This window comes from Mastigoproctus giganteus, chromosome 2 (genome assembly GCF_048544385.1).
Source record: "Mastigoproctus giganteus isolate SK-2022 chromosome 2, ASM4854438v1, whole genome shotgun sequence".
NCBI lineage: Eukaryota > Metazoa > Arthropoda > Arachnida > Uropygi > Thelyphonidae > Mastigoproctus > Mastigoproctus giganteus.
In genome coordinates, this window is record NC_143576.1 from 6,335,790 (window position 1) to 6,348,696 (window position 12,907).

General features: G+C 32.5%; 1 protein-coding gene across 1 annotated transcript in view; it reads left to right on the forward strand.

Moving 5' to 3' along the window:
• Nucleotides 1-12,907, forward strand: part of Set1 (SET domain containing 1) — a 334,241-nt gene that overhangs the window by 286,122 nt on the left and 35,212 nt on the right. The window contains 1 exon segment of the mRNA XM_090389307.1: nt 4,065-4,193. Within this exon segment, the coding sequence (XP_090245433.1) occupies nt 4,065-4,193 (129 nt within the window).

A 12,907-nucleotide genomic window follows, 5' to 3' on the forward strand; every position in this document is an offset into this window, starting at 1 on the left:
GAATTCATTGCTAAAATCAAACACTTTTCTGTGGAGCTGCAAATCAGAACAAATCTTATAATTTTATAAAAAGTTTATTCATGTAAACTAACATCAACACAAGCAAAGAACAATTAAAACTGTGCCAAGTCTATAAACAAAAGCATTACTGCAAAGCACTCAGCCAGTGTGCCAATACAGAGTAGTTTTTAATTTCTTGTGCCTTTAGGTTTATGGCACTCATTGATTGACCACTTAAGAATAATTGATCAGATGCATTAAGGCACATTGCTTAGGTGCATTTTGAACTCAGATATGCATTGCAGCCCATAACTCCCAGTGCCATTTTACTGTTATTTGCGTAAAGGCAGAGAACATATTAAAGGGGGTGTATCCTATTATATTAAAAAAAATTGCGAGCAAAAGAATGACTAAAGACTAAAACTAGTAAGTGATATAATTATCCATAACAAAAATGAAATCTTCTAAACAAAACCATTTATATTCATTTTTACTAGTAGTTAATTATGTGTTAACTAAAAGTTGTGCTGTTTATTAAAATTTAATTGATCGAAACACATACAGTGATAATCAATAATAAAAAACACACACACACACACAACCTGATTGAGCAACCAGTTACACTGAATTATTTTTATTTATTTATTTATTATTTTATTTTATTTTTATTATTATTATATATTTTTTTGAATTATTGAAAGCTATGCTGACCTCTGCAAAGTGAACATTTCTTCATAGTGGACACTTGCATCTGACCCAATGGTGCCTGTGCTTTAGAGAGGTTTCACTGTACTATTTTGGAAATTGCACCATGACATTGCACCACTACTGTAGTGCAATGTCATGGCAACTCGTCGTGAAGGTATTCACAATATGAGATGTAACTTAAACGATGCCGCTATTGCAAATTTGCTAATCTATAATTGGCTGTGTATAAATGATGCAAGTGCACTAAGATATACATAGTCTAACTCTTTCACAGCTTGAGGCATAAGCCCTTAATGCATTAGAGTCCTATGAAATAAACATGATAGAATAAAGAATTATAGTGGCTGTATGTTATAGTTTGTCTCTTCCAGGCTATTTTCCTCTAGCTGAGATCAAAAGAGACTGCAATAAAAGGCTGACAGTCTTTTTTTTCACTCCTGGTCCTCAAATAGTCCTGGGCGCAAGGGTGAAAAGAGACTGTATATTCCCTTTGTTGTAAGCTACGAGAGAAGACCTAGAAGAGGCATGAACCATAACATGTGGCCATTGTTATTCTTTTATTCAGTTTTAATCCACAGTTAATTTCCAAATAATTAAAATGTAAGTTTAGTAAAGAAGTTATTTTTGTTGGATTAAATACTTAACTTTACTTAACATGTACTTTTACTTAACATGTAGCAAACTAATTTTTTTACATACCCTCAAATGCCTGTAAAAGAATAAGAGAAGTTAGCATTAGTAGAGGTATACGATGCAAGAAAGCGAGCTTATGCAGCGTCAGCCAAAAAAAAAAAAAAAAAAAAATTCATCCCTCCATTCATTCCAAATGCTTATCTAGCTCAACCTTAAATTTATTTAGGCTATTAGCTTCCACAACAAAAGATGGAAGCCTGTTTACCTCAATATGATAAATAAGATCACTTCTGTATAATACGCTCTAGAAATTAAAACGAATATAACATTACAGTAAAAATAAATTGAAAACAATTAAAAACGATTGAATGCAATTAAAAATTAAATAAAAGAATTTAACATCAGTTTTGCAAAACGATTTTCCGTCCTGAAGCTTACACTGGTTTTCGACCATATGTCGTGATCACAGGAATGAAAATTACGGGATATGTGCGAGCATGAATCTTAAATAGGGATTATTTGTCTTCACGGAGGCACATAAAAGACCACGAATCGGAGATTAGATAGGAACGGGAACATTAACAATTCTCATGTAATTTAATTTCAAAAGTTTCTGCAATTAATAGTTTTGTATACATGTTGGACACTGAGTATTTTGGCCTTGTTAAATAAAGACGTATGTTTTTTGTTTAACGGTATGAAAACTAATTCTGACACTGCTGAAAGAGAAGCACGAACTGAGGCTGCATGTTGTTTAACACGAAAATTCAGAGGGAACCGCATGGATCCTTGATAAGACGAGTTGCAATCACCTCAAGAAATGTTGTATACCAGGTAATTTATTTGTGTTGTGAATGAAGAAAGGACTGAGTGATTGTTTAGTATGGTGTGTAATTTCTGTATTGGCTGGCCACGATTTTAAATTTGATATCTTTAAAGAATCTGTTAAGTTGTATGTGCCACTGTTCAATGCATGGAACAGAAATAAAGTATTTTTTGATGCCACTATTGTTGGTTTAGTGTAGTTTTTTTGTATCCTATCCTTAGTTTGTATCCTGATTCGGTTTATTGCAGCAAGGGGGGGTAACCCCTGTTTAAGAATCTGCTGGTTAATATCTGTATTTCTGAGCCCAAAGCAGATTCTTCCAAAGCATTGAATAGATTGAGATTATAGACCTTTTGTTGGAGAATGGATGATAGCTTTTATAATACAGAAGCATACTGGTGTTTGTTGGTTTACGATAGATATTAAATTGGATTTTATTCAAGTCCCAAGTAAGTGTGAAATTTAGAAAATTTAATGACTTAGTATCTGTATTTTCTCTTTCCAATGTAAAATTGAGTCTACGATGAATGTTATTAAACGAATGTAAAATGTCTTGGATAGTGCTATCAGTAATAACCAGAACATTGTCTAAATACCTCCCATAGTATGTGATACAGGGTAGAAAAGGCGTCAAATTTATATGCTTAATCGTTGCGAGATAGACCTCTAATATTAAGCCACTTAGACTAAAGCCCATTGGCAAACCAAAAATTTGTTTGTATACTTTGTCTCGAAAGGTGATATAGTTGGCTTCAACTAATCGTTTAATTAAGTGAAAAATTTCTTTAATAGGAAGCGTCCTATAATTAATCAGTTTAGAGTTATTATTTAACATATCCCAAAAAATATCTAATGTGTATTCAACATTTAAATTCACATATAACGAAGTAACATCCAATGAGAATAAATTGTCATTATCGCCGAGTCTACAGTCTCGGTTATTATATAATGTATCATAGTTTTTTATCCCAAACTGTATCACCTGTCTAAAGGGTTTTATACACCAATGAGCCAAAACATTATGACCACTTACCTAATATGATGTTGGTCCTCCACATGCAGCCAAAACAGCTCGTGCTCAGCGAGGCATGGATGCTACAAGATTTCCAACACAAACTACAGATGCTCGATGGGATTGATGTCTGGGGAATTTGGGGCGCTCCATGATTTGTGTATTGTAGTTCAGGTTTTCTTGACAGAGATGATTTTGTTCCTGTAGAGTTGGGAACGCCAGTTCCTTGAATATGGCATTCAAGATGTTGTCCACCGATTGTTGGATGAATGGGAAATCCTTTCTTATGTAATTTTACCTGACCGAAAAGTGCAGGAATGTTGTATGTTCTGGCCTTCAATTCCTTTAACTGAGCCATAGTAATGTAGTCATTTTTTCAATACATGGTTAACATCTTATTGTACTGATTGACCAAATTGGTAAATAGTGGCGAGTCTACTTCTGATTCAATTGTATCTGATTCAATTGAATCTAACTTATTTATATAACCAGGTTTATCAAGTATTACAACTCTATCTCCTTCATCTGCTCTCTGAATGATGTCTTTATTTTCCTGAAGTTCACATAAATCTGAACTGTCTTGTCTATCAATTTAGGAAGTCGCGTTTCTTTTATGTTGTTCACCACTTGGTTAACTAGTTGAATAAATAAATCTTTTTGTTGGACATTACGAAGTCCAAATTCAATATCAGTTACACACTGGGTTTGTTTTTTTTTATTATTATTTCCAAATATTCTTTTACAAATATTGAAATCAACATAGAATGTATTGAGCATCACATCTCTTGTTTATATTATCAAATACCCTCAAATGCATACATACACTAGATTCAAGATAACACTTTCTATATACTTATTTATTTTTTTATATGTATTTTTTCATAGGATCCTGCAAGTAAAGGGAAAACAGCTGCTCAGTCCACACGAGAAGCACGGTCTAATCAGAGAAGGCTGTTAACTTCATTTGGTGATTCTGATGTCACTAGTGACTTGCTCAAATTTAACCAATTAAAGGTATTATTTAGGTTATGCAAATACTTGTATATATAAATAAACTGTCTTCTTAATGTTCCTGAACAAATTTAGCACAGAGGCTCTATGCTATGAGAGAGCTATAAAACATTATACATCTATCAGATGGCTGAAGTCTGTATGTAGCATTGAGCAAACTTAGTTTTAGTGTTACTTACAGACTGAGGCTGTGCCCTGCTTGTACAATTAACACTCTTCATTATAATGCTTTCCTGCTGACGTTCTAATAATATCATAACCATTTTAATTTTCTTTCATATTTTTTGTCTTCATCAGATTATTTATATATTTATTTATTTATTGCCTAATATCAATATTTTTTAGATAATCGCTAATTAAATTTGGTTATTATTCTGGAATTTTCATATTTATTTTTGGGTGTTGTGATCTGCTTGTAGTTGTATCTACTCTATCTACACGTGCTCAAGTAATGCCTGTGCTTGGTAAGAAGTTAACAAATAAAATTAACATATCATTACACTTGGTTGATATACAGGAACTTGGCATGAGTAAAATTTTGAGCTCATAGAAACAGATGTTATTAGGAAATTTTTACTGTATTTTGATTAATTAACACGTTACATTGTGTTTGACAAACTTTAAGTCTTAGGCACATTTGTTAGTTTATTTTTAAATTTAGCTAGTGATTTTATAAATTGCAACTTATTATTTGTACCACTGTTGTATCGCTGTTTTGGCCCAAATATCATAGCACGTAACGAGTAGTTCAGTGGAATAGCAGTGGCTAATTGTGATAAATAAGCAGCTCGAAAGTTCTAATCACTTGCTAGACACATATATTATATAATTTATAATAATGATAGGTTGTTGTGATAAAACGGAATGTCTAAAAAAGAACGAAAAAAATATATATTGTAATTATGGATCCAGGACACTGCTAGTAATAGCAGAAATGCCTAGCAACCATAATGAAATATAAGCAAATAGATTAGATCTATAATTAGATTAACTCGCTTTTTCTGTCTGCTGATGATGTAGTTAAAATCTTAGGATCTACAGCATTAGGTACCATTTATATATTTTCATTCAATTTTATTTATATAATTTTTTAGATAATCTGCTTTTATTTTTCAGGCACTTTTAATTTTTTCCATTGTAGTTACATCTGTCAGGTCAGCACTCCTTACCCATACACTTATGTAATCTACTTGCCTATATTTCATTATGGTTGCTGGACAAGATGTATTAATATATTGAATTAAATATGCATAAATGGATGTGATAGTTATACAAAGTGCCAGCAACCAGCAGGGTGAGGAAAGTAGAAAAAGAAGTATAGTAGATTTGTGAAAGGTGAAAGAATGTTAAAATCCTAGAGGTTATGATAAATTGAAAAAAAAAAAAAAAAAAAGTTATGGGCTGAATTACCAAGCCAATATAAAGTGGGGGAACTGTAAAAGAAAATTAGTACATCAAAATAATAATATAATACAAATAAAATGGAATTAAAAATTAATGTTATATCATCAGATATGGGGAGAATATATTTAGAAAATGGTCGAATATAAGTAATGCAAATATACAAGATCTGATGTCAACAGAAATAATTATTGATACATGATGAGGTATTTCATCAGGGGACTACACCTGACCATGTATCAGGAACTGTGTTTCTATACTTGTCCATAGTAGTAGAAGAAAAGTGAATGGCCAAAACAAGTCATGATAAAGAAATTAGCACTTTCGGATACAGTATGGACAAGGTAGTCCCAACAGTGTAATTTATTGAGGTATAAATAATTTAGTTAAAATAGAAAAATGTTAAAATGAATATGTAGAACTTATTGTAGGATTTAATTTTGTGTAGATAGGAAATCAATTTAGAACAAGCAAATGGTATAAGGGTGAGGTATTAAATTGAGGAAGGGGATGGAAAGAGGAGTATTTTAAATAAATGAAGAAAAATAGCAATAGAAGTAGGATAGTAGGAGCGTTTGTTTCACCCTCATATTGCACTAATAGTTCAATGAACAGGAAGAAATTATAAATAGACAGCAGAAAGATAAAAAGCATAGAAAAAGTAATTAAAAGACACTAAGCTTGCTGGGGTTGTGAGGCCCAATCTTATAGTAAGGGCTTTGGCATTTGTAAGTGTTAGTATAAAAGGGATCTAATACCAAAAGCTTTTTTAGAAATAGATGTGTGTCGAACATGCCGATAAAATGAATCTAAAATGAAACCGAAAGTAAAATAAGAAAGTGAACATCTGCGATACCTGGAATACACGTGATGCAAAGTGAAAATCAGTCTGGTGGAAAAAAGGCGGGGAGATAAAGTGCATCAGTATAGTAGAGTAGTTGAATGCAAGCAGGTTTCAACCAAGTGAACAATATATTTACATGATAGAGCAATTTATAGCAGCAAAGTGGACGTTAATAGTAAGCAGCGTGGAAATTCAAAAAACTGGGAATGTAGTGACCTCTATAGTCGTATTTAGAATACGAGTGCATGGAGATAATTTATAATAGGTTTTGGAAAAAAGTGAGAGATGCGATTGGAATAGTATAGCTTTAAATGTAATAAAGTCATATACAATTAAACGTTACCGTTAATTTTGTGTCAAAAACCATTTATACATATACCAAAAGATAGGGCTACGTTATAATAAGCTGAATATTAAACGCATCAGAGAAAGTAAATAAGAATCATAAATATTTTTAGATATAAATACAATGATAACCTATTCAAATTTGCATGCAGTTACATCCAAGATAAAATGACTGGTTTAAATCCATGGAAAAGTAACATGGTGACTTGAGATCCTAAAATGGTGTAGTAAAGATCCAGTATTAAAAGAACATGTAATAGGCCCATGAGTATGAACCGATTCCAAGGAAACATTTAAAGTACAGAAGATAATTCAGTGTATATAAAATATACACATCCACAGGTAGTATTATGTGTGTATTTTCTGTGGAAATATAAGTAAATGCAACCAAGAAAAAAGAATCAGTAGACATTATATCCAATGGTAGTAGTTAAGAATCCAGTTTTGAAGTGAAATAAATCCCAGGGATATAAATAACATGTAATAAGACCGGGAATATGTAGTAATTCCATGGAAAACATTTAAAACTAGAAGAAACTACAGGTTTCTTTAAGCATCAAGTGTGAATTAACTGTGGAAAGAAGGTGAATGAGACCAAGGAAAAGAATCAGTTGACATTATAACCAATGGTAGTGTGATTAAGAATCCAATTATGAACAGGTATACTTCCAGGAATGAAAGTAACATCTTGACTAAAGATCCAAAGGTGATCAAAGTCCGTATAAAATAAGTAATTCCAAAAAATCAACTATAACATGAATGACCAGTAAATAATTCCAGGAATAACAAATCAGAAGCATCCACAGGTAAAAATTTACTGTGGAAAGTATAGTAGATGTATCCCAGGAAAAAGAACCAGCAGACAAATCCATTGGTAGTGTAGTTAAGAATCCAATCTATACTTCAGATGGAAGAATAAGAAGTAATTCCAAGGAACCAAATATTTTGGATGTTTTTATTGTAAGGAGATTGTATAAAGTGATATATATATATATACAAAGTTAAGTGGTATAGACCAAAGTAACTAAAACCTGAAGGCTGCTATGTGATTTTAATAGAAAAATCTAGAAAAGGATATTCAAAGGTATAGTATATTAACATAAGCTTGTAAAATTCAAGACCCACAAAGGGTAAATTCTACATATAATATAAACCAGTGCTTTTTTTGTAAAAAAAAATAGGTACTGGTACTCATTCTTTGCTATCAGGAAAAATTGAAAATTAAAAGGATATGAAAAGTACTCTAAAAATATTTTTCCCTGATATTGTTACTTTCATAGTAATGCTTTTGGAATAAGAACAACAAATTTAGTATATTAACATAGTTTATTAAGTATAAATATAATCATTCAAGTATATATAGAAAAATAAGTAAAATGTGAATAAAATAAATGAATAAATTGGTCAACTACTGAGTGCTGGCGCTAAGGATGACACAAATGGTCGTTAGTGTAGTATCTCGAATAGAGAGCTTTATGGTAACTGAAAAAAGTTTCTAGTACCCCAACTTGGCCTAAAACTTAGGAAATAATGAAAAAGTTATCTGAGTCTTTCCAGTTGTTGTGAATGCCAAGGGTGGAAGAAGCGACTCCGACTTCTTTGGAGAAGCGATTAAAGTCTCGGAGGAGAAGCGACTGGTAGGTGAGGACCATGCAGGTGCCTCTCCACCACTGCCTCAACACTGACTCTCTGAGTACCTCCTTGCCGGGACAACTCCAGCTTTGAAAATTGTTATGAAATACTTCTCGTCGCAAAATTTATAAATGACCTTTACGGAATTATTAACTAACTATTTAGCAACCTTTTTCTCACCAAAAGGAGAGTTACTTAGTACAAAGAAGTGTGCTATCGAAGTGCAATAAAAAAATTTTTTTTTTTTTTAATTTTAACACATAATTTATCATTTAATTATAAATGATAAATTTCAATCGAAGTAATTTTCCCTTGATAAACATTGAATAACGCATAGCTAATGTGATTTTTAAATTTTTAGCTCCGTTAGCGACAGAAATAGAGAGGGAGACACAAATTACTCACATTTTCCTGTCTGGCGCCACCATTTTTAATTTTAAAATTATATTTTAAACATACTCGTTGAGCTTTTTCCAACGGTGTAGCTATAGGTTGTCGACAACATTTTTATCCCCCAACATTAAAACCCCCCTCCATTTCTCAGGCAAATTTTTATCAACAATGATCAATATGGCGTTATGTTGGCCCACTTGATGTGCAAACCCACGCAAAATTTCTAGTCAGTAGGTTGAGTGGTTCCAGAGATACAATGCTGTGACAGACACAAAGATATGCAGACAACCAAGTGACATTTTAAGGGTCCTTCGTTAGACTATGGCCCCCAAAAATAATAAGTAAAAATAATTTTATAATAAAGTTTTTGTAGAATATTCCAAATTTTTATTAAGTTTTCATCCAACACCCTATGCCGACTTCTTTTCTTCCTCTTTTTGTGTGTCAGTTGCTGAATGACATTTCTGAAGCAGCCACGAATCAAGTTGGACTGGAGAAAGTAAAGTGCAAAGAGATGAAGTCAAAGAGCTCCAAGTGATTAGTGGAGCTGGGAGAACGGTAGAGACAACAGATGAATTTGACAGAATGAGGTAGAAAGATTTTAAGCCAGAGAAGATTGAAAAGAGGAGATTCCAAATTACCAAGTTTCTGACATGGAATATTGGAATTGACATATGCACAAGTACCACCTTTGAGACGAAAGGAATCATACAGCGAATAATTTGGTAACTGAGATGAGCAGTAGTTGAATCAACCAATAATTGAGATTCTGTCAGAAAAAGTACATTAGGTTTGGCAGACTGCAAGTGGAAATGGACATCGTTCAGATTAGAATTGAGACCATGTATATTTGTGAAATGAACTAGGAAGTGTTCTCCTAGTTTATTTCACAGTAGCTGAGTGGTAAGGAGTGGGAGTGCAGTAGCACACGCTCTTTGAGTAGACCGGGGTTCAAGCCCCTGAGTGCTAAATATGGTCAATCTGCTAACTCGCACTGTGTGGCAGATTATGGTCCATTTGCCTCAACATGAATTGTTGAGGAGGCTTCCATCCTGCAGTGGATTGATAATGGCTGCAGTTTTATAGTTCCTACAATACATAGTACTTTTATCATATCGCGTAACATTGTAGGAACTACAATGTCACACAATGTGATAAAAGTATTATGTATGGGTATGATTTTTTTTTTTTTTTTCAATGTTTATTTTTAATTGGTGACCCTTCTTTTTTCCTCTTGGGGGGGGGGAGGTTTGTGCACTCCTGCTTTATACAGTGAGATAATCTTTTAATGAGAGTATAAAGTTTAGAGAGAGAGACTGGGCTGCACTTTATTGCCATTTCTTTTTATAATTTTCTTAGGACCATTTAATAAGGGATTGTAAGTTATGGTCATTTTAGTGCAAGAGGTGTAAAAATTGAATCCTTATATGTAGCTGTTATTGTTCTGTTAAATAGCAGCTTTCAAGATCTTGAGGAATCTTTGAATGACTTAGAAACTTGAATGTAGGAAGTACTCATGCTCATAAGTACTTCCTACATTCATAAATTAAACAATATTTTCTATTTTAATGAATGTCGAGAAGACTGCATAAAAACAAAAGCTGTGAAAGTTGATAGAAACAAAGAAAATTTAGTGTACAGTTCCTACAAATACATAGTACTTTTATCATATTGTGTAACATTATACGATATGATAAAAGTATTATGTTACTAATTTCTGTGTCTAGGAATATTCTATACTGAAGTTATAACATTTCAAATGGAAATAAACATTAGAATATATATACACTGGAATTGTAGGAACCTAGTTAAACAAATTTATTTAGAGCAAAAGAGAAATTAACAAGAAGCCAAGCTGTTTTTAATGCTTTTTATAAGCCTATGTTAACCTCTGGAGCTGAGAGCCAGCTAAGAAATAAAGGAATTGTTTAAAAAAAAAAAAATATATATATATATTCAGAATTAAGTTGTAATCAAAATAAATAAAATTAACAAATGGAAGTAATATTGTGTTTATATTTGTGTAGTACAGGGGTCGGCAACCTGCTGCTCTTTGAACATATAACTTTGGTTGTTTAACTTTAAAAGTCCACATGTACGACAAGTGCAGCAGGTGAGTGTGGCAATGTGAATATAGCATTAGTTTCAGCACAAGTGGCAAACACTTCTCAGGTTACTTTGCCTAGTCAGCAGAGCACATGTACTACAAGGTGTCGATGGTTAATTGTTGCAGCAGTGGCAAGTATAAAATAGTTAAAACAGGAACAAAATATCTGTGTGTACATAGTGTTTGTGATAGGTACGTGAATTTATATTATAAATCACTTGACTTTTTCAATAAGTGATGTGGTATTATTAAACAAGTGAAATAAGAGGACATTAATTCGTACCTAATTGAATGTTTAAGTTTTTTTAGTATTAATAAATAATATTTCAAAATATTTTTTTAATAAAATACCTTCCCACTCTGTTCCATTTCTTAACCCTCACCCCCATCCTCCTCCCAGCTTGAGCTGAGGTGTGGCTCTTCAGATTCCTTTTTTTTTTTTTTTTTTTTAATTAGATCAAAAATGGCTCTTCACCCAAAAAAGGTTGCCAACGCCTGGTATAGTACTTTAGGCTCCATGATAAAAAGATGTAGGTGCCAGTGTGTTAAAGTATTGTTGAATTCAACAACACTAATCCTCTCATGCTCATAAGTACTTCCTACATTCATAAATTAAACAATATTTTCTATTTTAATGAATGTCAAGAAGACTGCCTATACCAGTATGTTTCCAGCATATTAGCTGATTTCATATACATTATAGTGTTTTCACCGCTCACCAGTATAAATAATTTTTCACCTTTTTAAAATTACTTCAAAAAGCTGAGTAATTATTTATACTGGTGAACACACTGTAATGTATATATGAAATCAACTAATATAATAACCATTTCTAATTGCTTATAATTATGTTCATATGATGATTATGTTCCTGTTGAAATCTGTAGTGTGGTGTCTTGACTGTATTAAACGCCCACTTGTAAATTATAGTGGCAAGAAATCACAAATCAATTCCACACATGTTCTTTCATAATATGAATTCACTTGCATTACCTTTCATTTTTTACTTTTTGACATTGGCCAAAGATAAAAATTCCACCCTTGTAGTTACAGTTTCTGCTGTCTCTCACTTTAATGTTTTGGCAAAACCAAAATTATCTGCACGTTCCTTTGGGATTTTTTTTATTTTTTTATTCATCACTTTTGAAATGCTTTTTACCTATTAGTGGTGGGTATGTGGTCTGATTAGGTGCCCACCACTGGATTAAGCTTATTGATTGCTGGATCAAGATTAGTGATGGTTATTCTGTCTGTCTTCTTTAATTATGCTTAGTCTTACTTCAGTAGTTTTGGAAGTTAGACATTATTGTTTACTTGGAATTAAATGTGAAAAAGATATAACAGGACAGGCCATCTGTATTACATTCTTTGGTCAGCTTTATGTTGATAAATATGGTTCTCATTGGATGGGATTACTTTATTGCTATAGTAAGTTAGATACTGTTCATTAGATACTGAACAGTTAGATACTGTTCTTGGTTGTTATTTTTATTTGACATAACCTATATTACTGATCATTTAGCATGCTTCCAACAGAGTTCTAAGTGGAAATGTGCGTGTATGCATAATACTGAATTTTTGTACATTTAATGATTTTATAAATTTTAAAAATTAAGTGTTTCATGTTTATATTTTATGTGCAGTAAACCCTCATTAATCCGGACAGCTCTAAAAAAAATTTAAAAATGTAAAAATCAAATGACGATCGGGCTCAAAGGTCATATTGTATTGTGTCCGAGGTCATTGGGCCATGATGACTCATGCTGCACAAACAACCTGGGTCTCTGAACCAGGTTGTTTGTTCAGCGAACCAGGCTGTCTGAACCAGGCTGCGGTTCAGACAGTTTTTTTTGTCGTTTGCTCCGCAGTTATGTGCTTTTATCTTTTATTGTTCGTGCTGTGCAGTTAAACAATGTCTTTAAGTAAGCCTAGTGTAGGATGGAAGCGTAAGCATAAAACACTTTCTCTTCACGATAAACTATCCGTGATAGAAAA